Below are 27,730 nucleotides of genomic sequence, written 5' to 3' on the forward strand. Positions count from 1 at the left end.
GACGCTGCAGCTGAAGTTCCAATACTTTGGCCACCAGATTCGAAGAACTGACTCACTGGAAAAGACCTTGATGCTGGGAAAGATTGAAGGCAGGAGGATAAGGGGAGACAGAGGATGAGATGGGTGGATGGCATCATCGACTGAAGCAACATGAGTTTGAGCAAACTCTAGGAGATGGTGATGGACAGGGAAGCCTGGCAGACTGCAGTCCATGGGGTCCCAGAGTAGGATTCGACTGAGCAACTGAAGGACAACAAGCGGCCCAGGGACCAGGAGACACAGGCCAGGCCCTGGGTGGTCTTGGGGACACTGTCCCCATGACAGGACCTGCCTCCTTCCTATGGGGCAGATCTGCGGATCTGATTCAAGGCCCCCACTGGAGGCTGAGTCAACCCCCATCAGGGACACGTGGATGCCCAGGAGAGCACTGCCCGGGAACAAGTCTGACATAGGAGACAAAGGCCTGGCCTTCGTGCAGCTCCTCTGGCAGGTACGAGGCGTGGCCAGGACAGGTGGGGCTGGGGCCTGCCTGGCCCTTTAAGAGGGCCACCAGGTGGTGGGAGGGGGGGAGAATTCCAGTTGCCTAGCAACAGGAGGGCTTGGTGTGTACTGGTCTCCGGGAGACCAGAAGCCACGTCCTGCTTGGGGACCCAGTGGCTGGAGCTGCCCTGCTGAGCGAGCTGAGCGGCCCCCCTCCCTCTCTCCCCACTCCCGCCAGTGCCTGGGCGGCGCCATGGCACAGACGGACATACTCCTGACCAAGGAGCCCGCCCCACAGACGGTGCCAGCATGCCAGCTGCCCCGCAAGCTGTACGATGTGGCCCGAAACACGGGCGCCCACACGTCCTCGGGCCTGGCCACCTCTGGCTTCCGCACGGCCAAGTACCTGCTGGACGAGTGGTTCCAGAACTGCTATGCCCGCTACCACCAGGCCTTCGCTGACCGTGACCAGTCGGAGAGGCAGCGCCATGAGAGCCAGCAGCTGGCGGCGGAGACCGAGGAGCTGGCACAGCGCACGCAGCAGGACTCCACGAGGAAGGTGGGCGAGCGCCTGCAGGACATGCACGGCTGGAAGTCGGAGCTGCAGCGCCAGGTGGAGGAGCTGGTCTCCGAGACCGAGCTGCTGCTGGCCCAGAAGCAGCGCCTGGAGCGCGCCCTGGATGCCACGGCCGGGCCCTTCTCCATCGTCACAGACAACCTGCAGTGCCGCGAGCGCCGTCAGCACCCCGACCTCGTGCGCGATTGTGTGGAGATCGAGCTGCTGAAGGTTCGGCTGCCCCGTCCCCGGAGCCGCAGACCGGCGTCCCAGCTCTCTCCAGGGAGCACGACCTTCCCCGTGTTCCCCCCTCGACTTGACTGTGCAGAGCCTCGGTGCTCAGGCACCCCTGGGAGCCTGCACTCTGCACACGTGGGGACACTCGAGCATACACCCAGGCACAGAGGGGTGGGGTGCCAGAACCAACTGGTCCTGGGGCCTCCCCAGCTGGGGGCAGGGGTGGAACTCAGGCTGCCTGGGGGGAGGGGAGAGGGTGCCAGGCCTGGCCTTCCCTCAGCCTGGTCCCCACAGTGGGTGCTGGGCAAGGCTGAGTTCCCTGCAAGGTGGGCCACTCAGGCCCTGCTTGGTGAGGGGCACCGTGGCCTGGGTGCCCCCCTGCACGGCGGGCAAGGCTGGAGCCTGGTGCTTGTCCACTTGGCCCAGCCCCGGGTGCAGGGTTCCTGCTGTGCCCGTCCTACCCCGGCTCCCACTTGGGGCGAGGCAGGGCCCAGGCCATGGTGGCATTCATCCTGGAACGTGTGCCGGGATGATGTTGGCCTGAGGCAGGGCAGGACTCGGCCCCCAGGAAACCAGGAAGGGCCTGAGATGGGCCCCAGGGGCGGCTGGCTGGGGTTGTAATGTGTTCAGAGGAAGGGAGACCCTTCTGGTCAGGTCGTGGTGGCGCCGGTACCTACTGGGTGGTCCCTCAGTCACCCCTGGGTCCCGGCACCTGCTGAACTGCCTCTCTGGTCACCATGGGTCATACAGATGAAGCCTAACCCTGAGTTCACAGAGGTGGAGCCCTAACACACCCCCACCCTGCCAATTGATGTCCGTATTGGAAATCTAGCCTCAGACCAGCGTGCAGGTGTGGACGGTGAAGGTGGGGTGGAGGCCTCGTGCATCCCACAGACACCCAGCAGGACCTGTCCTTGGGGCAGCCCCGAAGGACTGGGGGTCACCCGGGCCAGGCCCCTGATGCTGGCGGGGAAGGGCCTCAGCTGCGAGCATGCTGCAGCCACAAGCACTCATGAGACGGGGAGACATGCACACAGTCAGGCACCTGGGGACCCCCTCAAATCTGGGTGCCTCCCCTAAGCCCAGGCCCTTCCCCTGCCCTCCCCCTACAGCCCCACCCTCACACTCATTCACTCAAGAACCTCCCAAGGCTCCAGGAGTGATGGCTCTGTTCTGAGCCAGGTGCCCCACCCAGCAGTACATGGACAACCGAGTCAGGACAGGAAGGCGGGCCCACGGGTCAGAACTGGACACAAGGGCTTAGAGCCCGGGGGAGGCGAAGATTCGGATCCGGGGAGGGCTTTTCCTCCGCAGGAAATGAACCCGTCAGGGAGGCAGGAGGAAACACAGGGTTCCCGTGTGTCCTGGGCGTGTGAGGGCAGTCCTGGGTGGGGACTCAGTTGATAGGGTCCTCAGAGGCTATTGCCGGGTTCTCTGGGGCCCGTGGGCAGGCGCCAGTGGTGGCCCAGAGCCCAGGGGTGCTGCGTGCCCAGCAAGTGGGAACCACCTTTGGCTGATGCTCCCCACAGCCCATAGAAGACCCCCAAAGAACCCACTGCAGTGCCCCAGACAGGGTGCTCCAAGCCCAGAATAAATCCACTATGATAACCAAGCTCGCCCCCATTTCCACCAAAGAGACTGGGGCCACAAGCAGGGCCCAGTCCCACTGGGCGTCACCCCAAACTCTGCTCCTCCTCGGGGTCTAAGAGCCGGAGGTCCTCAGACTCTCACCAGGGGCGGGGGTCTTCTCCCCCAGGAGGCCGAGCTCATCCGGAACATTCAGGAGCTCCTGAAAAGGACCATCATGCAGGCCGTGAGCCAGATTCGGTGGGTCTGGGTGGCCTCCAGAGCTGCCCTCGGGGCAACCCTGTCCCCCTACCCCTCAGGCCACTGTAGGCAGGAGGTCGGCTGACCCGGCCCCGAGGCTCCAAGAGGTGACAGACTGTCTCCGGCCACAGCCAGAAGCACAGGGCAGGGAAGGGGCACTGGGCAGGTGGGGGTGGCCAAGGGGCCTGGACATCTAGAGCCAGACCAGCACCCCGGGGCCCACCGTCAGCAGATGAGGCTCCCCTGCCGTCTGGGGGCTGGCTGTGCCCAGCGTCGGGGTGTGCCCAGCTCCCCACCCGCCCTGACGCAGGCCCTGCCCACTGTCCGCCCGCAGGCTGAACTGGGAGCACAAGGAAACCTGCGAGATGGACTGGTCCGACAAGGTGGAGGCCTACAACATCGACGAGGCCTGCTGCCGCTACAACAACCAGAGCACCGACGTGCAGTTCTACCCGCACTCGGCCAAGTTCGAGGAGAGGTGGGGCTCCGAGATCCCACCTGGGCTCCCCGTCCCTCCGCTGGGGGGCCTCTGTGCAGCTCTTCTGCTCCTGGGGTGGGCAGGCGAGCGGCGGGACCCCCAGCCAAGTGCCGGGCACACACGGTTGAACGTCCCGGCTGGGCTTCACAGAGGGAGGCAGGACCCAGCAGTGGGGCGGGGTGTGTGTGTGTGTGTGTGAGAGAAAGAGAGGAATGTGTGTGAGAGAAAGTGTATATGTGTGTGTGTGAGAGAGTGTGTGTGTGTGAGTATGTGAGAGTATGTGTGTGAAAGAATGTGTATGAGTGAGAGTGAGAAAGTGAGTGTGTGTGTGTAACAGAATGTGAGAGAGTGACAGAGAGTGTGTGTGTGTGAATGTCTATGTGTGTGAAAGAGTGTGTGTGAGAGTGTGTGTGAGAATCTGTGTATGAGATTGAGAGTGTGTGTGTGAGAGTAAGAGTGTGTGTGAGAGTGTGTGTGAGATTGAGTGTGTGTGTGCGTGAGAGGAGGTGTGTGTATGTGTGTGAGTGTGTGTGAGACTGTGTGAGCGTATGTGTGACAGTGTAAGTGTGTGTGTGGGCGCGCGCGTATGTGTGAGAAAGTGAGAATGTGTGTGTGAGTATGCACGTGAGTGTGCGAGATAGTGAGAGTGTGTGTGTGTATGTGTAGGGGGAAGCGGGCTGCAGCTCCGCGTGTGGCCGGCAGGGGGCGCGCGGCCACCACCCGTCTCAGCCACGGCCGTCGGGGCACGAGCGCGGGGACCAGCGGGCGGCGCAGGAGGCGCTGGGAGCGCGCGCAGAGACCCTACGGGTGCCGTAGCGGGCGGGGCACAAGGGCGCGGGGCCGCGGCGTGGCCCTAGGACTGCGGGTGGTCGTCTGTGCCGAAGCGCTGGGGACTCGGGGTGTGGAGGGCGCGGGGAGGCCCCGGTAGGTGCCCCCACCGATCGCGGTGTCGGCCTATTCCCCTCACTCGTAGTGCCTCCACGCCCGAGACCTGGGCCAAGTTCACCCAGGAACACCTGTACCGCGCTGAGCGCGAGCGCCTGGCCTCGGTCAACCTGCGGAATCTCATCGACTGCATCCTGCAGGACACGTCCGAGGACCTGCGGCTGCAGTGCGACGCCGTGAACCTGGCCTTCGGGCGGCGGTGCGAGGAGCTGGAGGACGCGCGCCACAAGCTGGAACACCACCTGCGCAAGGTGGGGCCTCGCGACTGCGCGCAGCCCGCGGCCAGGCCACGCCCATCCTGCAGCCAGGGCACACGCAGGCTATTATATAGCCACGCACAGCCCGCAGCCAGGCCGCGCCCAGGCTATTATATAGCCACGCCCATCTCGCAACCTGGTCACACCCTGGACACGCCCATCGCGCAGCCAGGCCACGCCCAGCTCATGACCTGGCCCCGTCAGGGCAGGCCCTGAGACTGGCTCTCCGCCAGTAACTACAAAGACCAGGCTCAGGATGGGTAGCCCAGACCATCACACTCCCACTGCCCACTATGCCCTGGTCACAGCCTGGCCTGGCCCTTGCCCCACCTCGGCCCTGTCCATCCTGAGGGAACCCTGGTCAGGGCCCCCCACCTCCCCCAGGGCCCTCATTAAGCTGATGAGAAAACCTAGTGACATTTGAGAATGGTGGCATTGCCGCTGGCGTGACTGATACAGGGGAGGGCTGCAGGCCAGAGCAGGGAAGGTGGAAGGAGGTGGCGGGCTCTGCTCTTTAGGGGTGTCCCTGATGCTGGCCCTGGCTCAGCAGGGCCCTGACCCTAGGCTCTCTGGGTGACCTTTGCTGCCTTTGTCTCCACAGCACCTGACCAGGGTCGGGGTCTGGTGACCTCAAGGCTGGGGCTCTTAGGACAGAGTCGCTGTGCGCTGAGCTTTGCTGTCCTTCCCCGGCCCCACCCCAGGCCTCTGGGTGCCCATGGCAGGGCTGAGGTGGCCGTGCACACCCTCCCTTCTTCCGCACTGCCCCCAGAAGCAGGGGCTAGGGCTTGGGGTGCGGGTTGACCCACTGGGCTGTCCTGTGTGGGTAAGACCCAGGGCGGGGGTGACCCACGGGCCGTCCTGTGTGCAGACGCTGCGGGAGATCTCGGACCAGGAGCACAACATCGCGGCCCTGAAGCAGGCCATCAAGGACAAGGAGGCGCCTCTGAAGGTGGCCCAGACCCGCCTGTACCAGCGCTCCCACCGGCCCAACGTGGAGCTGTGCCGAGACGCTGCCCAGTTCAGGTGCTGTGGCCGCTGGGCCGTCACCCTCCACCATACGGGTGCCGTCCACCCGCCCCCAGGCCTCCTCAGCCTCTGGGGCCCCCTTGAACATCCCCTGGCACACAGCCCTGCAGATGTAAAGAGGAAAGACGCTGGCCCCCACCTCACCCCCCACCCCACACACGGGGCTCCCACATTCCCTCTCCTGCCCCAGCAGTACTGGACACTGCATGTCCTTTGGGGGACACTGTGTGGATCTCTGAGTGCCAGGGCCGGCCACACTCCCCACTTCACCCTGGTCTGGAATCTCAGGGTCTGGGAGGCAGAGCTCCCCGAGCCACATGGCTGCCCCGACCACCTGTCCTGGCCCTCCACACCTCTGACATCAGGGTGAATGCGCCTCCCCCTCCCAGCCTGGCTTCTGGGTCTCCCCTGGGGCTTTTGGGGGTCCTTCTATGGCCGAGCATATTGAGCAGTATGCCCTGCCCGGGCTCCCGGCCTTTGAACCTGGGGCTGGCCCCTTGGCGCCCTCGGTAGGCCCGGCGTCCAGGCTGGCCCTGCTCAGCCCGCCTCTGCCCGCAGGCTGGCGAGCGAGGTGGAGGAGCTGAACCTGTCCCTGGCAGCACTGAAGGAGAAGCTTCTGGAAGCGGAGCAGTCCCTGCGCAACCTGGAGGACACGCGCATGAGCCTGGAGAAGGACATCGCGATCAAGACCAACAGCCTCTTCATCGACCGCCACAAATGCATGGCCCACCGCGCCCACTACCCCACTGTGCTGCAGCTGGCTGGCTACCAGTGACCGCCCGGCGCAGGGCCCACCCCTCCTCGAATAAAGAGCACGTTAGCTTTCTACTCAGGGTGCGCACCTGGGCAGGGTCGCTTTGCCTGCGGACCCCATCCCGCTGTGGGAGGCCAGGGGTCTCCTGCCTGGGGCACCCCCAGTCTCCACTTGGGGACAGGGGTCAGTCGAGGTCCCCCTCATTGCCCCCGCTGACCACCTGGGCCACCTGCCAGATGCTTCCAGGGGAGCGTCACCTCCCGTCACCACTGGTCACGGCCTCCGGGCCCCGCAGTGGCAGCTGAGCTCCGTTCTTCTTCACTGTGCCCTGGACGGTCACCCAAGGCCAGCTGGCACTCCCCTCTCATTAGCAGGGGCTTCAGAACATGGTGCCGGCCCAGCTACCCCCAAGGGACTTGGCCCCTGGGCTGCACACTGCAGGCCTGGGGCAGTGACCACCCAGGGAACCGTGGGACCGCTCCCTGCCACCCCTGCCTGGCACGGGCTGGGCACCAGAGGGCATACCTGAGCTGGGGGTGGGGGTGTCCACGGCTCTGGACAGAAGTGGGCGCTGTCTCTGGGGCACCTCCTGAGCAGCACCAGGCCTTCTCTCTCCCCCTCTGCTGAGGCTCTCTCCCTGTGCCCCCTGCTGACGAGCTCAAGGGGGCCACTTCCCTCCCCAACAGCAGCTCATCAGCAGGACTCGGGCAGCCTGCATTAAGAGGCCAGGAGATAATAACCCGGCCGCACACTCGCAGCTCTCAGACCCCATTATCAGCCGAGGTCGCGCTGTGCGGAGCCCCCATCAGTGCCCAGGGCCTCCGTGTCCCAGCCCGCACCCCCCACCCCCGACTGGGGCCGCTGACGGGGAGCCAAGTGGAGGTGCTGTGCAAGGCTCATTATCTCCACGGCCCGGGGGGCCGGGCACTCATTGTTCGCAGTTGTCTCATGACCACCCGTGAGGCCGGAAATCTTGTCCTCTTGTAGAGACAAATGACCAGGCCCTGGAGCTGAGGGATGGTCCTGGGCTGCTCAGCAGGTTCCCGAGGCGATGGCTGCGTCTCTCTGGGGAGTCAGCAGCCCTGGGGAGGAGGCAGACAGCTACGCCCACCCTCAGGGATTCAGGACCTGCAGGAGTGGGGAACCGGGAGGCACAGGGGGACACCAGGGCCCTGAGGGTGGCTGAAGCCTGGGGACACTCTGGCCACTGCTGAGTCCATGGTGCCCATTTTAGATGGGGAAACGAGGTCAGACGCAGGGAGCAGTGCAGCCCGGGCGTCTCCCTCTCTCTGGGTGCCCCAGAAGCCCCCGAGACGAAAGTAGAGCGGGCAGAGAGGAGCCCCCAGCCCACCCCTGGGCCCAGCAGCTCTGGCCGGAGCCTGGGTTAGCCCAGCCCTGGCAGAGGGTGGTGGGGTGGCGTCTGCAGAGAGGCCTCCGTCCAGGCCACCCGATCTGGATTCCACCAGAAAGTGTCCTTGCTCCAGACAAGGACAAGGCGTGGGGACGGCTGAGCACTGCTGCAGTGAGAACCTTCACCTCCAGGAGCCGGGGGCGTCCGGGAACCAGCTCCAGCTGGCGGGCTCCCCTGACCACAGCCCTCACCAACTCTGCTCTCCCCAGCCTGGCATGAGAATCCCCCACAGGCAGGGTCCCCTGTCTCCCCCGCTACCCCCAGCCTGCCTCCTCCATGGTCAGCAGTGAGGAGGGCACGGGGTGCCTGTGGGGAGTGCCGGACCCTGGGCTATACCCAGATCTGCAGGGGCGAGCAAGCCAGCCCCAGATGCCCACAGCCTGCCTCCCGGAAGGTGGCCCCAGCTCCCCAGGCCATGTCGGTGCCCCGCCGCCAGGCAGCCTGGCTTGGTGTGGTCGAGGAGGGGGGATGCTTCTCAGGGAGTCACATGGCCTCGTGCTCAGAGGCCGAGGCGCCAGGCGCTGCCCGGGGCCCAGTGTCCAGCTGCTCAGGCCCAAGCAAGCATGAGGCCAGGTCCTGGTGTAGTCACAGCCCCCGCCTGCCACTGCCCGGGGCGCCCTGTGAGTCATTCCTGCCGGAGGGGGCTGGCATCACAGGGACATAACCCTCATCCTCTGAAAGGCTTGGCTACTGCCAAGGGCCCCCGACAGGGTATCACAGCCTCTCCACTGGGCGCCACGGCCCTGCTAGGGTGTGGCGGGAGGTGGGGGCAGACACCACAGCCTGGCCAGACGCTGCCCCCCACCCCCCAGCGCCACCCACCAGGCCCAGCCCTCACGGCCCAGCCTGAGATGGGAGGGGGCCACTGTTACCAGGTGGGCTCAGCACCGGTGAGTGGTCTGTCTCCAACTTTGGCCTCCGGCCTCGTTGCCAGTCTCCACTCAGCCACTACTCCAGCCTCCCCGACTCCCCCTAACTCACCGCACCCCAGATGGCAGGCAGCCCCACAATCCTGGCCACCCCAGGCCCCCAAGCCCCACCACGACAGGGCTGGGGGAGGACCTCAGAGCTCCTGAGGCAGAGCTGCGGCAGGTGGCAGGCCGGGTGGCGGGCATCGGGGCCCCATGAGCCTCCTGCCGGGAGCTCGGAAGCTGGCCCGAGGCCTGTTGGTCTTGGATGGCCAAGAGGGAAGCCACGGGTGCCTGGGGAGGGCGTGAAAGGGCTCTTTCACCGGCCGCTGTGCAGAGACGCCGGAGACCGCCAGGCAGGCAGCAACACCCGGTCGTGAAATGGTAACGGGCGGTGGGGGTGGGTGGTGGTCTTTACAGCAACCTTGAGCAGGGCCTGTGGTAGGGGCCCCAGCAGCACAGGCCTGCCTGGGGGGTGGCTGCCCAGGAGACACCCAAGCTGGTCCGTTTCCTCCATGGGAGGGGTTTGGGAGAGTCCTGCAGGGTCCAATGTGGCTCAAGGGGCGGGTGAGGGTCTGTGAGGTTTGAGAAGGAGGTGGTAGAGACAAGGGGTCCCACCTGCCAGGAAAGCTCAGCTTGGGAGTGGGTCTCCCAAGAGGAAGAGGAAGAGAGGAAGAGAGGAAGAGGAAGGCCTGCATCTTGGGCTGCAGTCCTGAGAGCTTCCTGGAAGAGGGGGCCTGGATATTTGTTCAGGATGGCCAGGGTACAGAGAAGAGTGAGGACCCCGATTTCACACACCTGCCCTTGCAGGAGACCAACCCTGCCTGAGCCTCTTGGACGCAGCCCTTGGGAGAACAGGGCAGGCAGAGTCCATTTGCCAGGAAAACAGGCCTGGGCCCATATGGAGCTTACCCAGGGCCCCCAGCAGCTGGAAAGTGTGGCTCCACCTGGCACTGATGGGCCCGGGGTCAGGCAGGGTCTTCCGGGGGAGGGGACATGGAGACCGGAGGCTCAGGACTGGCAGGGATTAAAGACCAGCTTCTGTACAGCTGGGTGGGGGCCGGGACAGCCTCCCTGGTTACCCTGCCTCCTCCTAGGGGGTCAGGATGCACATGTCCCGTCTGCCCAGCAAGGCAGCCTGGCAGAAACTGCCTCATGTCGGGCCCCACCCAACACGGGCCTGGGGCCCGGCTGCCCGGAGTGTGTGTCGGGGGGTGGGGGGCATACCCTTCCCTGAAGTAGCCCCTCCCGGAGGGCTCTGGCCAGTCCCGGTGAGGAGGGGTTGGGGGGCTGTTTCAGAGCCCCACCCCCACTCAGTGCCCCCTGCATCTCCCAGGCGTGGGATCTCCGGCCACGGGGCTTTGGGGACCTGGACTCCCCAACTGCAGGCACTGAGGGTGTCCGCTGCCACCCAGAACTAAGGCCTCGGGGAGGGAGGGGCACGAGCAGGGAGCAGTGCCCAGGAAGAGTCAGCTCCCATGGGCGGCCGCCTTGGTGCTCCGGGCTCGGGGAAGACAGTGCGGGGCCCTCCCAGCAGTGGTGGCCCCCAGGCTGTGTCAGGGAGGAGTCTCAGTCCCGGGCAGGGACCCATCAGCGTGTCAGGGCGGGATGAGAGTCCAGGAGGGGCTGACCAAGCACTCTGTGTGGGACGAGCCTCTGGCCGAGCCCACTGCAGCCCCCTCGAGGGGTCCCAGCTGTCCCTCCCCATCCAGGAGGCTCCCTGGGCCCCCCATCGTCTCCCCCATACAGGGGAGCTGCCAGGCTGCCGTGGGGGGCGCTGGGGGCTCAGCAGGGCGAGCCCTCCACTCCCCGCCTTCCTCTCCCACCTTTCTCTTCCCTTCCTGCCCGGCCACAGGCCCTGGCCTGGATGGTGGCCCCTGCCCTCCTGCTGCTCCTGGCGCTGCCCGCTGGGGCCTGGCGCGGCCTGGGGCTGCCCCGCCGGCCGTGCGTGCAGTGCTGCCATCCAGCCTGGCCCCCCGCCGCCCCCGGCCCAGGTGCCCACGTGAGTGACGGAGATGCGTGGGCGGGGCTGCCCCGCCTGCGGCCCACCATCGACATCTCGATCCTGAAAGGTGAGTGTCCCCAGAGGGGTGGCCTCCCCCCCCCATAGGGACACCTGTGCTGAGGGGAGGGGACAGGGCCCAGGGCGGGCTCTGGGAAGGCGGGGGGCCCCGAGGAGACAATGGACGGGTGCCTGCTCCCCGCTCCCCACAGCCACCCCCCGGGTGGGCAGAGGGTGTCCCGGGGAAGGGGCTGTGGATAGAGGGCCTGAGGCTGCCCTCAGCCCTGCCCCTAGGGGAGGGGAAGGGGGCTGGGTCCCCTCTGGGGGCAAGAGAGGAAGGGTTCTGGGAGGGCCGCACCCTAGGGGCTGGACTGCCGGCTGCACTGAGCTTTAACCCCAGAGCTCTCCTCCTTCAAAGACCAGTTCAGACCCTTCTTCTGGAGGCTGCCTGACCCCGCTGGCCTCACATGACCGTCAGCACAGACCCCAGAACAGCCAGGCCCTCGGGGTGTGGCTTCTTTCTCTTTGCCTCTTGGAGAGTGGGTTAGCGCCCCTCTGAGAGAGGAGACTGAGGCCCCAAAGGCGAGATCACTTGCAGGGCCGCGTGGCCAGAGAATCTGACCCTGGGAGCCTTGACCAGGGGCTTCTGCTCACGCCCCGCCCCTCCCCGGCAGGTGAAAAGGGCGAGGCGGGGGTCAGAGGTCGCTCTGGCAGGAGCGGGAAAGAGGGCCCGCCCGGCTCCCGGGGCCTCCGGGGGCGCAAGGGCCAGAAGGGGCAGGCGGGGCTGCCGGGCGCGCAGTGCCCGCGTGCCTACGCGGCCTTCTCGGTGGGCCGGCGCGAGGGGCTGCACAGCGCCGACGCCCTCCAGGCGGTGACCTTCGACACGGAGCTGGTCAACCTGGACGGCGCCTTCGACCTGGCCTCCGGCCGCTTCTTCTGCACCGCACCCGGCGTCTACTTCCTGAGCCTCAACGTGCACACCTGGAACTACAAGGAGACCTACCTGCACATCATGCGCAACGCGCGCGCGGCGGCCGTGCTGTACGCGCAGCCCAGCGAGCGCAGCGTGATGCAGGCGCAGAGCCTGCTGCTGCCGCTGGCCGCGGGTGACGCCGTGTGGGTGCGCATGTTCCAGCGCGACCGCGACAACGCCATTTTCGGCGAGAGCGGCGACCTCTACATCACCTTCAGCGGCCACCTGGTCAAGCCGGATGCCGAGCTCTGACGGCCCGGCGCCACGCCAGCTCCCAGGGCCCACACTCCAGAGCCCCCTGCCCAGGATTGGGGCCAGCTGTGATTGAGCGCCGCCCGCATGCACACGTTGAGCTGAGGGCGGCCCGGCAGGAGCAAGACAGACCCACCAGCTCTGCTAGACGCGGACCCCAACCGAGGGGTCCCAGCAAGAGATTCCGGAGCAGACCCGCGTTCCCCGCGCGCGGTGGGCGGGGTTGGGGCGGGGCACCTCCACCCGCTAAGGAGCTTGGCCCCCTGGTTGGGTTCCCTTTCCTCTTATAAAGGCTATGCCAGGCCCCGCGCTGTGAGAGAATTACAAAGCACCTACTGAGTGCTGGGCTGGACGCTGGGGAGGCTCTGGGGGAGGAGTGGAGTATGCTGAATTCCAGGGTGCTCAGGGCAGCAGAGGCCACGGGACCAACGACGTGGAGTAGGTGGGTGGCCGGGCTGGGCCAGGACAGGCCTCTGCCTGGGTGAACACACTGCCAGCCCTGGTGGGTCGATTTTCTGGGGCTTGCGGCATCCCGGGTCTGTCTTGAGTGGGCTGGGAGGAGCATGCACGCCTGAGCCCGGGGAGCCCCAGACCCCTGGGGTATCACCTCCCACTTCTACATGCTGAAGCTGGGCCTGGTGGGGACCTGCAGTGAGCAGGCCGGCCCCATCCCTGCGGGCAGGCGTGTGTGGACTGGCTGAGCTTTCTCCACTGGAGGCCTCTGTCCGCCCAGCAGTAAGAGCCACCAGGCTGCCCGCCCTCTGGTCCGCTCCGAGCCTGTTCCTTTCCTGCCACGTGTCCTCCGGTCATTCTGGGATCTTCTGTCTGGCCTCTGTGGCCCCACTGCCCACCGCCTCCTCTCTGGGCCCTCCCCAGCCTCCCCTCCTGTGGCCGCTCCGCCCAAGTGAGGATGCTGAGCTGGTGAGGCGGCCAGGGCCCTGGCAGGAGCAGCGTCTGGAGTCACCAGAGCCTGGCGTGCTGGCTGAGATCCCGGGCCAGGCGGATGTGGCTGGAGCTGCAGGCTGGCCAGACTGAGCCTGCTGGGGCTGCCAGGTGATGAACACGCTGGAGGCTCCACCCTGGGGCCCTGAGCCCACAGAACGCTGCATGTCGGGTCCTGTCTCCTCATCACAGCCCCCCCCGCCCCGCCCCAGGAGCTCAGTCCATCCTGAGATGGTCCCTGGCAGACCTCCCCAGACCATGGTCATCTGCTGGGGGAGGCTGGGGAGGGGGTGGGGGCCCCTCATCCCCGTGCTGGGGGAGGAGACACAGCTGGGAGCACGGTGCCCCTCCCCTGCCGCACGGAACCCCGTGACCCTCAGGAACATCTGCCCTGAGTGAGGCTGGATCCAGGAGCGTCCACACACACCCGTGGGCAACAGGGCCCACCCTCCCAAATTCCCAGACCGGGGCGCCCTGGAGAGGTGGAGATTTTGAGGTCCAGCGAAGGTGTGTAGACCCCCAAGTGTGTGTGATTCTGGGAGCTGGATCCCCCTCAAACAGGGCTGACTCCTCTAGTGTGGCCTGGGATGGGGGGAGGGGAGGGCCCCCACTGGAGAGGGGCTACTGGGACTCCGAGTCTGCAGGGAGAGGGGGCTTTCAGCCAGCAGCCTTCTGCAGGGGCTCAAGGGCTGTGACAGTCCCACCTCTGAGGCTGGCTCTCAGGCCAGCTCTGGACCAGGGTTGGGGGCTCCTGGGGTCCCAGGTATGAGGCCCAGGTATGAGGGACATCCCAGGAGGAAGCTGGGACTCAGAGGCCTGAGTCCCTGAGCTCAGGCCTGGGCGGGGCTGTGGCCCCAAACCCCCAGCACAAGCAGGGTCTGGTCCCCCCCACTCCGCCCCAGGCCGCCGTGTGGTGCATCAAGGATGCTGTTCACCCTCTCGTCTCCTGAGCGAGCAGCGTGGGCACGGATTCCTGAGTCTGGAATGTCCCATCACTTTGTGGACATGACGACTTCCCCTCATCCCACCCGTTCTCAGTTATGGGTTTTAACTAAGCCGGGGCTCGGGGGGAGGCCCAGGTATGAGGGACATGGGTTCACAGCAATGTCTACTCCCAGGAGCCCCAAGGCCCAGCTGGGCCCGGCTGTGGTGCAGGGTAGGGGGCCGCAGGACTCTGGGGGACTGGCCGTAGCCGAGGGGTTGGGAGCTGAGTGGGGCACCCTGGACTGGTGAGCCCGGCCCCAGTGAGACTAGAGGGTGCTCGAAGAGCCCGCGGGGAGCCAGAGGGCAGCCCTGGACACCTCCCCAGCCCTTCCCGACGGCTCAGTACTGCCCACCCCCACCAGTGATGCTGACTTGGGCCAAGGAGCCTCAGGCTGCACTTTGGCCTGAGTCCTTTTATGACTGGAATAACTGGACACGCCCAGGGTGCCTGGCAACCAGCAGGGCATCAGGAGCGCTAAGAGGGGCCGCGGGGGCCAAGGAGGGGCGTCCCACGGCAGAGATAAAGGCACCCGCACAGGAGCATGAGGGGTGGAAGGACCTCCCTCCATCCTCCCAGGTCTGGACTCCCTGCCCCCAACTGGGACCCCGCCCGCAGAGTGCTGCAGGCCAGCCTGGCCACTGGGGGTGGGAGGGCTGCCCGGTCCAGCAGCCTGGGCAAAGCCGGCTCTCTCGGGCTCCCCGTCTGACCTCGAGGTGCACTGGGCCCTGAGGGTGCAGGGATGGGGGGGCATTTCCATGAAATCTGTGGATCCACTGGCCGCTGGGCCTCCCTCTCACCTCACTCCGTTCGTGGGGCCTAGACCAGAGGCACTGGGGCGGCTCCACCGAGCCCCCGGGACAGCCCCCTGCTCCCCTTGCTGGCCCAGAGGGCAGAGCAGGCCAAACAGACGGTGTCTAATCGACTCCAAAGTCAAGGCCACCCCCGCCCTCAGAGAGCAGGGGCCAGGTGGGGTCTCCCCTGAGTGCGAGCGAGAACCCTGTGGAGGCTGCTGGTCAGAGCCTGCGTGCCTGGGACGCGCCAGGGACACTGAGAGTGGTTGCCTCCCCCCACCCCCGGCTTAGTTAAAACCCATGACTGAGAACGGGTGGGACGAGGGGAAGTCATCCTGTCCACAAAGTGATGGGAAGCTCCAGACTCAGGAATCCGTGCCGCGCTGCTCGCTCAGGAGACGAGAGGGTGAACAGCATCCTTGATGCACCACACGGCGGCCTGGGGCGGAGTGGGGGGGACCAGGATGCACCTGCCCCTGGGGAAGAGAGCTGGAAACGACCGGAACACGGGGCAGCCCAGAGGCGGAATCCTATGGAAGCCGTTTCCTGTCTCAGTTTTTATCCGTTTGGTGGAATTCCAACAAAACATCTATTTTTAGAATTTGGGTGAAAGTCATACACCATAAAATGTACCATTTTAAAGTGAACAAAGTGAAAGTCGCTCAGTCGTGTTCAACTCTTTGCAACCCCGTGGGCTGTACAGTCCATGGAATTCTCCAGGCCAGAATACTGGAGTGGGAAGCCTTTCCCTTCTCCAGGGGATCTTCCCAACCCAGGGATTGAACCCAGGTCTCCCGCATTGCAGGTGGATTCTTTACCAGCTGAGCCAGCAGGGGAGCCCCAAAAGGGAACAACTCAATATTATTTAAGGTGTACAAGGGCGTCCATCCAGAGAGTCTCCTTTCCAAGTTGCCTGGTCGTCACCATCATCTGTGTCCCTCCTCTGGGTAGGGCCTCCAGAGGATGCACAGGCAGACAGGTCCACTGTCCAGGGGGCCGAGGAGCCACAGCATGGCTCCTGGGAGCTTTGGCCCCTCTCGTGACACCTGCACCCACTGGACCCCTGCCTGGAGCCAGGGACCCCTCGGCATGGCTCCTGGGGGCTCAGCTGGGAGGGTGGGTCCTGGGTTCCAAATGGGGAGAGGTCAAGGGGCTCTGGAAGCTGACCCTTCCTCTGGCTACCCTCTCAGACCCGATGACCATCAGAACATGGGTCCCCACGGCCAGGTCACCTTCCAGGTGCCACGTGGGTGGGGGGGAGAGGACAGGCCCTCAGCCCCCAGGATGGCTGCTGCCCTGGGTCCACTCTGCAAATGTCCTTTCATTAAACCCTCCTCAAGCTGCCCAAAGGAGGGGCCGCCTGTTTCCTGGGCATGGGGGGACGGGGGACACGTGGGGGCACAGGAGACTCTCGGGGTGCAGAGCAGAAGGGGATCGGGCCAGTCCCCACTGCTCTGCAGTCAGTTTCCTTTGCCCACAGCCAGCCCCTGTGAATGGCCCTGCCCCTCCCCTCCTGTGGTGCCCCCGCCCTGCACCCAGGCCTGGCGCCCCACACCCTGTGGCCATGGCCACGGTCTGCCGTGTGTGCAGAGGTCAGAGAAGAGACAGGCTGAGAAGGGCACTCAAGCCCCCTCCCCAGAGGCAGGAGCCAGGGAGGAGGTTTCCTCCGGTGGAGACACTCCCCCTGCACCAGTCAGGACCCACGCAGGCGCCCAGGTGGAGCCCCCAGACCCCCGTCAGCGCAGATACCACAAATGCACAGCTGTCACCACCACGGCCAGATGTGCAGCCTAGGGAATGGGGAGGGGTGAGCCTGAGAGCCAGGGCGGGGGGCAGCGATGGGGACCCCCTCAGGTTCCTGGACAGTCGCTGGACCTTCAAGGTGGGGACTCCAGCTGGACAGTGGCTCACGGTGGTCGGGCCAGCCTCGAGGAGCCAGGGCAGCATGGAGAGGAGGCGGCAGGCTGGGCTGGAGGAGCGGGCCACAGCCCCAGTGGCCTCCCCAGGGCCCCAGCCCGCCCAGCCCTTGAGGCCCCGGGTTCTACGGTGGCCCCGACAGGTGACCAGCAAAGACCCTGTTCTCAGTTAGTCAGCTGCCTGACACCCCCAAAAGACATCCCAGCTCTCAGCCCCCAGACTCCGTAGGAGGCTCTTCCTGGTGTTTACCTGCAGCCTGCTTGCCTCCTGTCCCGAGACACCCCAGGATGGGCCCCACTGACCCCTCCAGGGATGCCCTCGTTCAGCCCCCAGGGTGGGCCACAGCATGGGCTCTGCCCATGGGGGCTGCACCATGGTCCTCCACCCCCCCCACACCCACCCCTCCCGCCTGGCAAATAGCCAACCCTCAGCCCATCCTGATCCCGGAGGCAGCCTCACCCTGTCCTGCGGGCCGGATTTCCTGAGCAAGGTCACTCTGGGAGCCACTGGAGCCCAATAGCCAATAAAACCCATTGATGCGGAGAGAGAGACAGTAAAGCAGGTCACCCACTCCGCTGAGGGTGTTTGTTCTGCCCTCCCCACCCTGCTCGGGGCCTGGGGCCCCAAGACCTGCAAGCAGTGTGGTGCTCTGTGCCCCTGCAGCTGTCCCCAGCCTGTGCTGGGCGGGGAGGGCAGTGGCCGGGCGAGGCTGCATCCCCACACCCACTGTACCGTGTCCACGGCTCCGTGGGCTCACATCCTTCTGGGACACTCCTGTCCCCGCACCTTGACAGGCCCTCGGGGTGCCCAGGTGCTCACTCTCTCCTGTTCAGTACCCCCCACCCAGGGCTTTGGGAACTGTCCACACTGGCCGAGCCCAGTCACCAACTCCCACACAGACCCAGGGTCCACGGGCCACCTGGCATCTCTTCCTCCACCTGTTGAGTCTATCAGGCCTGGGCACACACAGGCACACACATTCACACGTGCACACACAGGTACATTCACACACGTGCACACATAGGTACATTTACATATGTGTACACACACCGACACACATACACACAGACACATGTTCACACATGCACACACAGGCACACATTCACACATGTGCACAAACAGGTGCACACATTCATACATGTGTACACACAGGTACACACACATTCACACATGGTACACACAGGCACACACATACATGTACACAGAGGTACACACATGTCTACACATGCATTACACAGGCACCCACAAGGGGGCACATGCACACACACCTACACATGTATACACATGTGCATACATACAGACACACATGCCAGTACACGTATATGCACACAGGTACACTGAATTGACATATGTGTACACACATGTCCACACATGCATCACACCCACAAGCAGGCACATGCACACACACACACACACACACATTCACATGAGTGTATACACATGCACACACACAGGCACACACACCCAGAAGCAGGCACATGGACAAACACACAGGCATGTCCACACACACCAACATGCTCACAGGCAGGACTGGCGAGGGCACTCTAGTGTCCGCACCGCCCAGGGAGGGACCTCGCCGTGTCAAATCAATTGGGAGAAATTGACCCGAGCAGATATTTCCGTGCCATCTGTTTGCTCCCCAAAGTCACTCTGAGCAGATGGACTTTGCATCCAAGCCCACGGGTGGCCTGGCCGGCGGAAGGGGGGTGACTGGTCAGACAGACTTGTTTCTCCCAGGCATCCACCCCTGCACGGGATGCCTCTCCCCTAGGGCCGGGCGGGGAGGCTTTGGTCACCAGCTCCCTGTGACTGACACCAGGGTTTGTGTCCTCCACCCTCTAGGTGGAGCCCAGGTGGGGCTGATACTAAAGCTGGGGCTGAGGAGACGGCCGGGACCCCACTCACCCAGAGTCGGGGACAGGAGCCCCAAGGGAGCTGCCCACGCCCCACACCCAACAGCCGTGGAAGGATCGGATGCTCCCGCCCCACCGCCCACATCCTCAGGGCCACACCCCGCTCCTGCCAGCCCAGCCCCGAGGCTCCTTTCCGCGGGTACGGACGCTCCCCTCACTATTATCTGGGTGTCCTGCTGCCTGCCCCGCCCCGGCTGCCTGCGATCCGCCCGCACTGATGTACACCAGTTTCGATCGGCTCCAGGGACAATATTTGCTCTGGGAAAGAGTCAAACATTTATTCTCTAATTTATTCAGGGAGCACTTGTCAAACACAAGCGCCCTTGTTACGTGATCTCGTTTCCAGGGCTTGGCCTCGGTCTGGGGTCCGTGCCGAGGCCCCGGCAGCGCTGACCCTGACTCTCCCCTGCCCAGCACGGCGCTGCCCACTCCCCGCGCCCCCTGGTTTCTGCTTCCTCCTCTGGTCCAGCCATGGACCCCAGGAGGGACACTGGGCAGGGCTGTCTCAGCGGGGCCTGTGGAGGGCGAATGACCCCCATGTCCTTCTTCTCCTTCCAGCCATGATCACAGTGAGGCCTGGGCATCCGGGACCCCAGGCCTCCCCCAGTGAGGCTGCCAGGCACCTTCTCTAGGACCTGTTTCAGGCCTGGGGCCAGGGGTGGAGGGGGATGAGCTGGTGTTTCTGGGGGTGGAGAGGACCATTCCGGCCAGACCAGACTGAAAGCCGAATTCCTCCAGGGTCCAGCATTTGCACGCGCCCATGGCCTCTCCAGTCTGCTGTTTGCCTTGGGAGGCGGCTCCGCCTGCCCGCTGCTGTCTGGCTAGTCTCCTCTTCAGCTCCAGCCCCCCAACTCTGGGAGGAAAGGCAGAAGAGGTGGCTGTGGGTCCCGCAGCCTTGCCGGGCCCCCTCTGCCCTCGCAGCCTCAGCACTCACAGTTTGCTGGTCTGCATGAGCCCGTTGGCCTTGCAGCTGCGCACGGGCATCATGGCCTCCTGCAGCCGGCTGCTCGGGCCCGGCTGTGGCTCCGTGGCATCCGCATCCTCGGCGCCAGCGCCGTAGCCTTTGCGGAGGCACAGAACCTTCCGGAAGCTCTGGCGGAAGTTGTCGGAGAGGAAGCCGTAGAGCAGGGGGTTGGCACAGCTGTTGGCGTAGGACAGCACAACCACGAAGAAGTAGGCGCCAGCGGAGGCAGGCTCCTCGGGCAGCGCAAAGGCCAGGTTGACGATGTTGACGATGAAGAAGGGCAGCCAGCAGCCCGCAAACACCAGCACCACCACCACCACCATGCGGGTCACCTTCCGCTCCGAGCGCCGCCGCGTGGAGCCCACGCGCACGCCGGATGCCTTCAGCTTCACCACGATGAGCAAGTAGCACAGGCAGATGACCAGCAGCGGCCCGAAGAAGCCCAGCACGGACGTGTAGATGATGAACACGGCCCCCCACAGCCCCACGGGCTCCGGCCAGCTGAGGTTGCAGGTGTTCCAGCCCTCCTGGATGTCGGCAAACACCACCAGTGGCAGCGACATGACCAGCGAGAAGGCCCAGACCGCAGCGCTGGCCAGCTTGGCCACCCGGGGGCGGCGCCAGCGGGCGGAGCGGATGGGGTGGACTACGGCCAGATAGCGATCCACGCTCATGACCGTCAGGCAGAAGATGCTGGTGAACTGGTTGATGCCGTCCAGCGTCATGACCAGGCGGCACAGCACGGGGCCGAAGGGCCAGTAGGAGATGGCATTCTGCGTGGCCACGAAGGGCAGCCCCAGCATGAGCAGCACGTCGGCCACGGCCAGGTTGAGGATGTAGATGTTGGTGACCGTCTTCATCTTGGCGTGGCGCAGGACCACGTAGATGACCAGCGCGTTGCCGCCCAGCCCCACTGCGCACACCAGCAGGTAGAGCACTGGTACCACCACTGCCCGGGCACCTGGTGAGGGCCCCAGCCCCGCCAGCGTCCCATTCTCATCGCCGCTGCCGCTGGGCACCACTGAGGAGGTGTTCCAGGTGGTCAGCGGGGAGGCCGGGAACAGAGGCTCCATCGTGGCCACTGCGGGCAGGGCAGGCTGAGCGGGAGCGCCGGGGCGTCCGCTGCAAGAGAAGGAAGGACACAGAGCGACTGAGCCGAGGGCGTCTCCCCTGCGCCTGCCCCACCTGCCCAGGACGCACGGGATTACCCCGGGGCGGCGGGTAAATACGATTACTCATGTTCAACTGGGCTGGGAATCACATTAAGCAAATTGTTTGGAAAACAAACCTGGAGAGGAAGGAGCAGTGGGTCGGTGGCTGTGGGGGCACTGGGCAGGTAGCCCCTGGAGCCGAGATGCCACAGCAGCCCCCAGAGACTTGACTGTCCCTTCAGCCCTCTGCACCCAGAGGCCCCCTTCCCAGCTCAGCCAGGCCACCTTCACGGAGTCCTGGGAGGGCACTGATACCTCACCTCGCAGGTAACGGACTGAGGACCCTCGGAGTTGCCTCCCCAGGGACCCGCAGGACAGGTGGGAGGGGAGGGACAAGGAGGCTGGGACAGCAGCCAGGCACCCCCAGCCCAGGCAAGCCAGAGTGTGGAGACACCCAGGCCCACTCTGCTGGGGAACCCCAGAGCCGGACTCCAGGTGGCCTCCTGGAACCATCCAGAGGCTCCCAGCCTTCCACGTGGCTGAAAAGCAAGACCTCAGGCTGCAGAGGCTCTGCCAGCCCACCTGTGAGCCGTGTCCGCGTCACCCAGCAGAGCCCAGCTGCGTGGCCAAAAGGACCTGGCTTCCCTGCCCCCAGCAGCTGCCGCTGCAGCGCGGATGTCCCTGGGCCAAGGAGACGACCGGAGACGGGGCTGCGCGTGCTCTGGGGTGGGGCCGCACCCCCAGTCCCAGGACAGCAGACTGCAGCCCCAGGCAGAGGACCCTGAGCGGGGGTGGGTCAGTGAGGACCCCACCCTGTGAACAGGTAACACACGACAGGCAGAGGCAGATTCCAGCCCGAGCCGCGGGCCAGGAAGAAATGCACGTATGTGTGTGTGTCTGCGTGTGTGTGTCTGTGTGTATGTGTATGTCTGTGTGTGGCTGTGTCTGTGTGTGTGTATGTGTGTATGTCTGTGTCTGTGTGTGTCCATGTGTCTGTGTGTGTGTGTGTCTGTGTGTGTGTATGTGTGTATGTCTGTGTCTGTGTGTGTCCATGTGTCTGTGTGTGTGTGTGTCTGTGTGTGTGTGTCTGTGTGTCCGTGTGTCTGTCTGTCTGTCTGTGTCCGTGTGTGTGTGTGTGTGTGTGTGTGTGTGTCTGTGTGTGTCTGTGTGGTCGGGGGGACAATGTGGGGCAGGCAGATTTGGGGGAGGCTTCAGGGGCTGCGGTCCATGGGGTCGCATAGGGTTGGACACGACTGAGTGACTTCGCTTTCACTTTTCACTTTCATGCATTGGAGAAGGAAATGGCAACCCACTCCAGTGTTCTTGCCTGGAGAATCCCAGGGACGGGGGAGCCTGGTGGGCTGCCGTCTATGGGGTCGCACAGAGTCAGACATGACTGAAGCAACTTAGCAGCAGCAGCAGCAGGGGTGATAGGGTTTGTAGAGAAATAGCCAGGGCAGGGCTGGGGAGGTGGCACCTGAAGTCCACAGTGACGGGCACACGTATCCACTGTATCACTCTGGTACTTTTCTGTACGTTGAAATGGTTCACAAAAATAGTGATCCTCATGAGAAAGGAACCACCTCCGCTGACGAAGAGAGGAGGAAGGGAAGATGGGGGCTGACACCTCAGCCGGGATGGGGGTCTAGCTGCCCCCAGGGGGCCCAGACAAGGCCCTGAGGGGACTGGAAAGGGTTGTGATGACCAGCCGGGGTCAGCTGACCCTCGGTGCCCCCAAAGTCACCTCAGCACCAAGGGCATCCCCAGCGGCCTCCAGGCCCGGGCCGGGGGCCCCGGGGTTGGGGGTGGGCGACTGACATCTGGTAGACAAGGGGGTGCAGCATAAACAACACTGGCAAGGGCAGGGAGACTCTGCTCCCGACCGCGGCATGGCCAGACGCTAACGGCCACCGGGAAGCTCGACCCGGAAAATCAGCGGAGCGGAGGGGGATCAGCGGATTCGCTCAGGTGACATAAAAGTAAATGAACAAGTGTGCTTGAGATACGTTTAGAAATGTTTAGGATCCTCCAGGCGTGGATAAAAATACTCTGAAATGAATTTGGCTTCTATCTGAGAAGTAAAATGAACAAGCGTCTATTTTTGAAAATTACAACTCTTGGATGTGAAAAACATCAACATTTGGACAAAAAAAAAAAAAAAAAAATCCAGGAAAGTCTGGACATAGATGAAGAGAGAATCAGAATCAGAAGAGGGGCTGAGGGACTCCCTCAGAGCAGGTGCAGAGGTCGGGGCGCAGGGGCGCCTGCAGAACTGACCTGGGATGAACTCTGTCCCGAGCGGATAAAGTAAAGATGAAACAGTGTCTGAGTGACCTACAGAGTGTCGAGGAGGAAGAGAAAACTCCGGAGAATGTGGGCAGAGAGGCTGGACAGAAACCTTGGAGCAGCGCAGGGGGTTAGGACAGCAGGCCCCGCCCACGAGGGTCCCAGGAGCCAAGGAGAGACGAGCGCTGTCCCCTCTGAAGCCCCCACCCAGAGGAGGGCCCCCAGCCGGCTGGAAGCGGAAAAAGACCTTTCTATGAGTCTTGCAGGATTTGCTGGTCCAGGTCGCCAGCACTCCTGCTGTGTACTGTGACCGGATGTGAGGTGTATGACAAAACCTCTGTTTAAAAAAGGTTAAGGCAGGCTCCTGGGGTGGGGGGGCCTTCCCCAGTAGCTCAGCGGAAAAGAATCTGCCTGCAACACAGGAGATGCGGGTTCGATCCCTGGGTCGGGAAGGTCCCCTGAAGGAGGGCACGGCACCCCCCTGCAGTATTCTTACCTGGAGGATACCATGGACAGAGGAGCCTGGTGGGCTATGGTCCATGGGGTCACAAAGAGTTAGACATGACTGAAGGGACTTGGCACGCATGCACACAGGCTCCTGGGGTCTATGCATTTCAAGATGAAGCTGGGGGTCCCTTGGGCTGCGCTCCAAGTTGGGGGCAGGGGTGGGCGGGACTGGCACCCGGCTGGCAGGAGGGCCACCCCAACACCCCAAGAGTGGACCCAAGGCAGTGGAGCTCTGGTGGGTGGGGGGTCAGCCTGCTGATCTCTGTTCCCCAGGGCTGAGCACAGAAGGCTCCCTCACATTATAAAAAAAAATTAAATGTAAAATAATGTTTAAAGCTCCATTGAGGTGCTGCGGGGGAATGAATGCTAGACTCTGGTGTGGAGATGGTGGGGTGGACTTTGTTGGCATCTGGGGAGAGAATCCTGGGGACTACACCCTCCCTCAAAAAATACCCAAGGAAGGGCTCTCAGGAGGCTGAGTGGGGCAGGAGCTCAATGGGCCTGAATGTGAGTTTGATTCTGAATCAGATGAGTGCCTTCAGGAGGCTGCCTGACACCCAGAACCCAAGGTGACCTGAGCAGATTGCCAGGCTCCCCTCCCCCCAGGCACCCCAAGGCCTGAGTTAAACTTTAGAGCAGCAAAGAACAAAATTAGGTAGATCTTGCCATGCCTGCCACTTGGAGCCCAATTCTGCAAGAGTCACTATTCAGGGACAGCAATCTTGGTCACAGGAATCACACCCTCATGGGGACTCATCCCTCCGGCCCCTTCCTCTCAGATAAGGGATGGGGAGGGTGGCGGTGGAAGGACCACAAGCCGTCACTGGGGCTTTCTGACCCAGACCCCCACCAGGAAGGGACCGCTGCTGTGGCTCAGGGAACAGAGCCCACCCCCCTGCCCCAGCACCCCCCGCATGCTGGCCAAGGGGTCTTGGGTAAGTCATACCACTTCTCTGGGCCCAGGCTCCCATAACAGAGACTTGTACAAAGCCACCGAGCAGAGAAAACCATCCCGACACAGGATGCTGCTGTGATGACCCGCATACAGTGGGTGCTGAATAGCTGCTCCCACCTGCCTGCCCCAAACAGCCTGCGTCTCCTGCCCAGCACCAGCAGCCCTGGGCTCCGCAGAGGAGCCAGAACCTCCGCGGGGACCTGGGGACAGGGAGGAGACCTTGGTGCTCCAGTGCTCCATGCCCCCAGGAGGACCAGTGCTGGGCCCAGCCCCTCACAGGCTAAGATGATGCTTGGTCAGCAAGAGGGAGCCGGCCCCGCTGCCCAGGGGCAGTTGTAGAACCCACTGAGACGGCAGCTTGGTGCTCCTGGGTCCTCACCTGTGCGGGGCAGGGACAGTCCCCAGCACCACCCAAGAGCCCCACCCCCCAGGCCTGCCTCCCCAGGGAGGGCTTAGCTCAGGGGGGCAGCTGATGGCCACCCCTCTCCTCACCCCTAAACTCGCTCCATCTGTCCTTAAGGCAGCCTTGGCCTGGGGCACCCTTCCCCACGAGGGGACCTGAGGTGCGCGTGTGACAACAGGGTCTCCGTGGGGCCTCCGCACCCTTCGGGGAGTCTCCAGGGCTAGGGGCTCCTGCCCCTAGAACTCCCAGCCACCGTCCCTGGGAACCAGTGGTGCCTTTACCATCACTGGTGCATCGACCCCGTCAGCCTGGGGGGCTCCTGGTCCTCCGCACGAGTGGCCGCTGCCCCCAGGAGCACAGTCTCCTCGGGCAGGACTCAGCAGCACCCGGGATTGCCTCACACTTTGGGTAGCAGGGTCTCTCCGCCCTCGCCTTCTCTGGGGCCGCAGGCTCGCGGGAGGCCAGGGCCAGCAGTCCAGGCCCCACCTGGACCCTGGGCGGGGAGATGGCCCACAGGCGAACTTCCAGGCCATGTACTCCCTTCTGAGGAGGGGCCCAGAGCACCGGAGCCCTGGAGATGCTGGGGTTCCGTCCCCAGCTCCAGCTCCCAGGGCGGCACCCCACTCCCTCCCAGTCCAGGGTGAGCCCCCGGACCAGGCCCTCTGCGCCCTGGCCCAGCACCACCGCCCTCTCCCCAGTGCTGGCCCACCACCGTCTGTCTCCCCACGCAGAAGTCCCAGCACCCCCCTCACACTCTCGCTTACCCCCCTCCCCCACCACCTACTCCAGCCACAGCCTCCAGCTGCGCACACCATCCTGGGCGGCCCCACTGTGGTGCCCAACGCAGGAAGGCTGGCAGGCCCCCACGCAGGGCAGAGGGGGCCGGCCCTGACTCCCGGAGGCTTCTGCCCTGACCAAGTAGAGGGTGGCCAGCGAGGGCAGGTGGTGGGCCGGGGAGACCGAGAGGGCAGCCGATGAGAGGGGTGGGGAGGGACCCCTGGCAGCGGGCAGCGAACTCCAGGGGTTCATGGGAGGGAGGGGTGTAGAGAAGCGGAAGACAGGGAGGCTGTGGAGCGGTGTGGATCCACCCAGGGCCAGAGTGCAGGCTGCCCTCAGGAGGTTAGGAGGTTAGACCCGCTGAGAGTGTAGTGGGGCTCTGGGGGCGGGGGTGCGGGGCAGGGGCGCGGCACTCACCCGGGGACGGGGACGGCGCTGCCTGCGGCCCCTCGGGAGACGCGCACCCACTGCGCTGGCTCCAGACTCCGAGCTGCGCTCTGGGGCTCGGGGCGCGCGGGGCGGGGAGGCGGGGCGGGGCGAGCGTTGGAGGGAGGTGGGGGTGCCTGGGCGGGGCTGGGGCGGGGTAGGGGCGGGCACTCGGTTCCCCGCGGGCCCCGCGCCAGTCTGTCCTCTGCCCCCTTTTTCCCTGAGGTCTACGCAGCTCGCCCACAACCCTTGTCCCGTCGGTGGCGGCGTCTCTGATGACGGTGGCGTCTTCACCTCGTTCTCTTAGGTCCGCTGGGGTGGCAGACCAGAGCTTGGGGGTCGGAGGGGACTCAAAGTGCCCTTCTGAAAGTCTGAGGAGGATGGAAAAGGGCAGGAGGCTGACTCTGAGAGATGGAGTGGGGCCGTGTCCCAGCGATGGGTGTCAGGACGGCTGGCCGGGAGGTCCACTCGGGGGTCTCCCCTTAGCAGGTGCCAGAGCCACCTGAACGCAGGCATCAGAGCAGAGCTGTCCCCTTGCCAAGGTCCCTGCAGCCTAGTGCACAAGGCCTTCTGGATGGAGCCAGGTGGCAAGGCAGGGCTGGACAGCATCTCCTGCTTGGCTGGCACTCTCATGTGGCCTGTTGCACACTCAGCAGATTCACACACCCCCTCTGGACATGTTCAGGTGGGAGACACGGAGTTCTGCGTCCCCAGGGGCCATGGCTGCACGGGCTGGTGCGGATGGCACTTAGCACGAAACAGACGAGACCATACTCTGAGCGCCGAGGCCAGCAGGGAGACGGGCGACAAACCAAAAGTGACTTAATAGAGGTACTTTTAGACTGTCATCAACGGAGAGGATCAGGGTGATGGGAAAGGCAGTGGGGACAGGAAGGCCAGGGAGAGCCTCTCTGAGGCTCACTGTCCTGTGTGCAGGAGCGCGCACGAGGGTGGGACCCGGCACACGGCAGGGATGGGCCCTGTGGGTGGGCGGGTGCTTGGTCAGTTACACCTAGCAGGCTGCGATGCCCACACACCTTAACACCCAGGAGGGCATCACCTGGGCTCTCAGAAGAGAGAGGTGGTGTGTCTCTTCCCTGTGCCCCACTTCTGGCAGGTGTCCCCTGGCCTCTGAGCCCCAGGAGATTAGCTGAGGTGAAACCCGGGGACACTCTGCAGAGGTTACGCCAGCCCCAGCCAGGAGCCATGGCAACGGGACAGTGCCCGAGGCGCCCCCCATGGATGATCTCGATCCCTCTTATGGGGCCCACCCTCGCTGGAGCTCCACTCTGGGCTGCCGTCTCCCTTTACAGAGTCTGAGGCCAGTGGCTGCTGGACACGACGTCCCCCTCCAGCCACCCTGCCCCGCCCCTGCTCGGGCACCAGGGCTGAGGCGCCCCATGACTATTCAGAAGCATTGGAGGCTGACTCCAGTTCACCTGGAGCCACCCCGCAGCTGGGTGGGTCCTGGGGGCCAGGAGGCCCTCCTCCCTGCGCCATGTTTCTTCCCACCGCAGAGCCTTTCCCGGGCCAGCCCACCTCCCTCTCCCCACCTGTAGCTGGAACGCCCCCTCCTTCAGGAGGCCCCTGGCCGCTCCATGCTGCCT

General features: G+C 64.5%; 3 protein-coding genes across 3 annotated transcripts; 2 read left to right on the plus strand and 1 right to left on the minus strand.

Annotated features, from left to right (window-relative positions):
* Window positions 1-630: 630 nt before the first annotated feature.
* TEKT4 (tektin 4) lies at window positions 631-6,634 on the plus strand. Its single transcript, XM_027527345.1, has 6 exons — window positions 631-1,267; window positions 3,030-3,100; window positions 3,435-3,578; window positions 4,552-4,774; window positions 5,649-5,803; window positions 6,365-6,634. Exons 1-6 carry the CDS (start codon window positions 734-736, stop codon window positions 6,579-6,581), a joined length of 1,344 nt encoding a protein of 447 aa, XP_027383146.1. The 5' UTR covers window positions 631-733; the 3' UTR covers window positions 6,582-6,634.
* Window positions 6,635-10,382: 3,748 nt separating this feature from the next.
* On the plus strand, window positions 10,383-12,359 carry C1QTNF8 (C1q and TNF related 8). Its single transcript, XM_027527897.1, has 2 exons — window positions 10,383-10,951; window positions 11,556-12,359. The coding sequence occupies exons 1-2, from the start codon at window positions 10,747-10,749 to the stop codon at window positions 12,104-12,106; spliced, it is 756 nt and encodes a 251-aa protein (XP_027383698.1). The 5' UTR covers window positions 10,383-10,746; the 3' UTR covers window positions 12,107-12,359.
* Window positions 12,360-18,918: 6,559 nt separating this feature from the next.
* SSTR5 (somatostatin receptor 5) lies at window positions 18,919-26,192 on the minus strand. The gene is made up of 2 exons (XM_027527923.1): window positions 26,115-26,192; window positions 18,919-20,740 (listed from the first exon to the last, which is right to left on the minus strand). The coding sequence occupies exon 2, from the start codon at window positions 20,689-20,691 to the stop codon at window positions 19,585-19,587; it is 1,107 nt and encodes a 368-aa protein (XP_027383724.1). The 5' UTR covers window positions 20,692-20,740; window positions 26,115-26,192; the 3' UTR covers window positions 18,919-19,584.
* Between the last annotated feature and the right edge of the window lie 1,538 nt (window positions 26,193-27,730).

This window comes from Bos indicus x Bos taurus, chromosome 25 (assembly GCF_003369695.1).
Source record: "Bos indicus x Bos taurus breed Angus x Brahman F1 hybrid chromosome 25, Bos_hybrid_MaternalHap_v2.0, whole genome shotgun sequence".
Lineage (NCBI taxonomy): Eukaryota > Metazoa > Chordata > Mammalia > Artiodactyla > Bovidae > Bos > Bos indicus x Bos taurus.

Excerpts from the sequence above, each read along its gene's own strand:
- SSTR5 (XM_027527923.1), bottom strand. The coding sequence starts at position 20,691 with ATGGAGCCTCTGTTCCCGGCCTCCCCGCTGACCACCTGGAACACCTCC.
- C1QTNF8 (XM_027527897.1), top strand. The coding sequence starts at position 10,747 with ATGGTGGCCCCTGCCCTCCTGCTGCTCCTGGCGCTGCCCGCTGGGGCC. Across the intron at positions 10,952-11,555 it reads CGACATCTCGATCCTGAAAG|GTGAAAAGGGCGAGGCGGGG; the intron begins GTGAGTGTCCCC and ends CCTCCCCGGCAG.
- TEKT4 (XM_027527345.1), top strand. The coding sequence starts at position 734 with ATGGCACAGACGGACATACTCCTGACCAAGGAGCCCGCCCCACAGACG. Across the intron at positions 3,101-3,434 it reads CAGGCCGTGAGCCAGATTCG|GCTGAACTGGGAGCACAAGG; the intron begins GTGGGTCTGGGT and ends GTCCGCCCGCAG. Across the intron at positions 3,579-4,551 it reads TCGGCCAAGTTCGAGGAGAG|TGCCTCCACGCCCGAGACCT; the intron begins GTGGGGCTCCGA and ends CCTCACTCGTAG.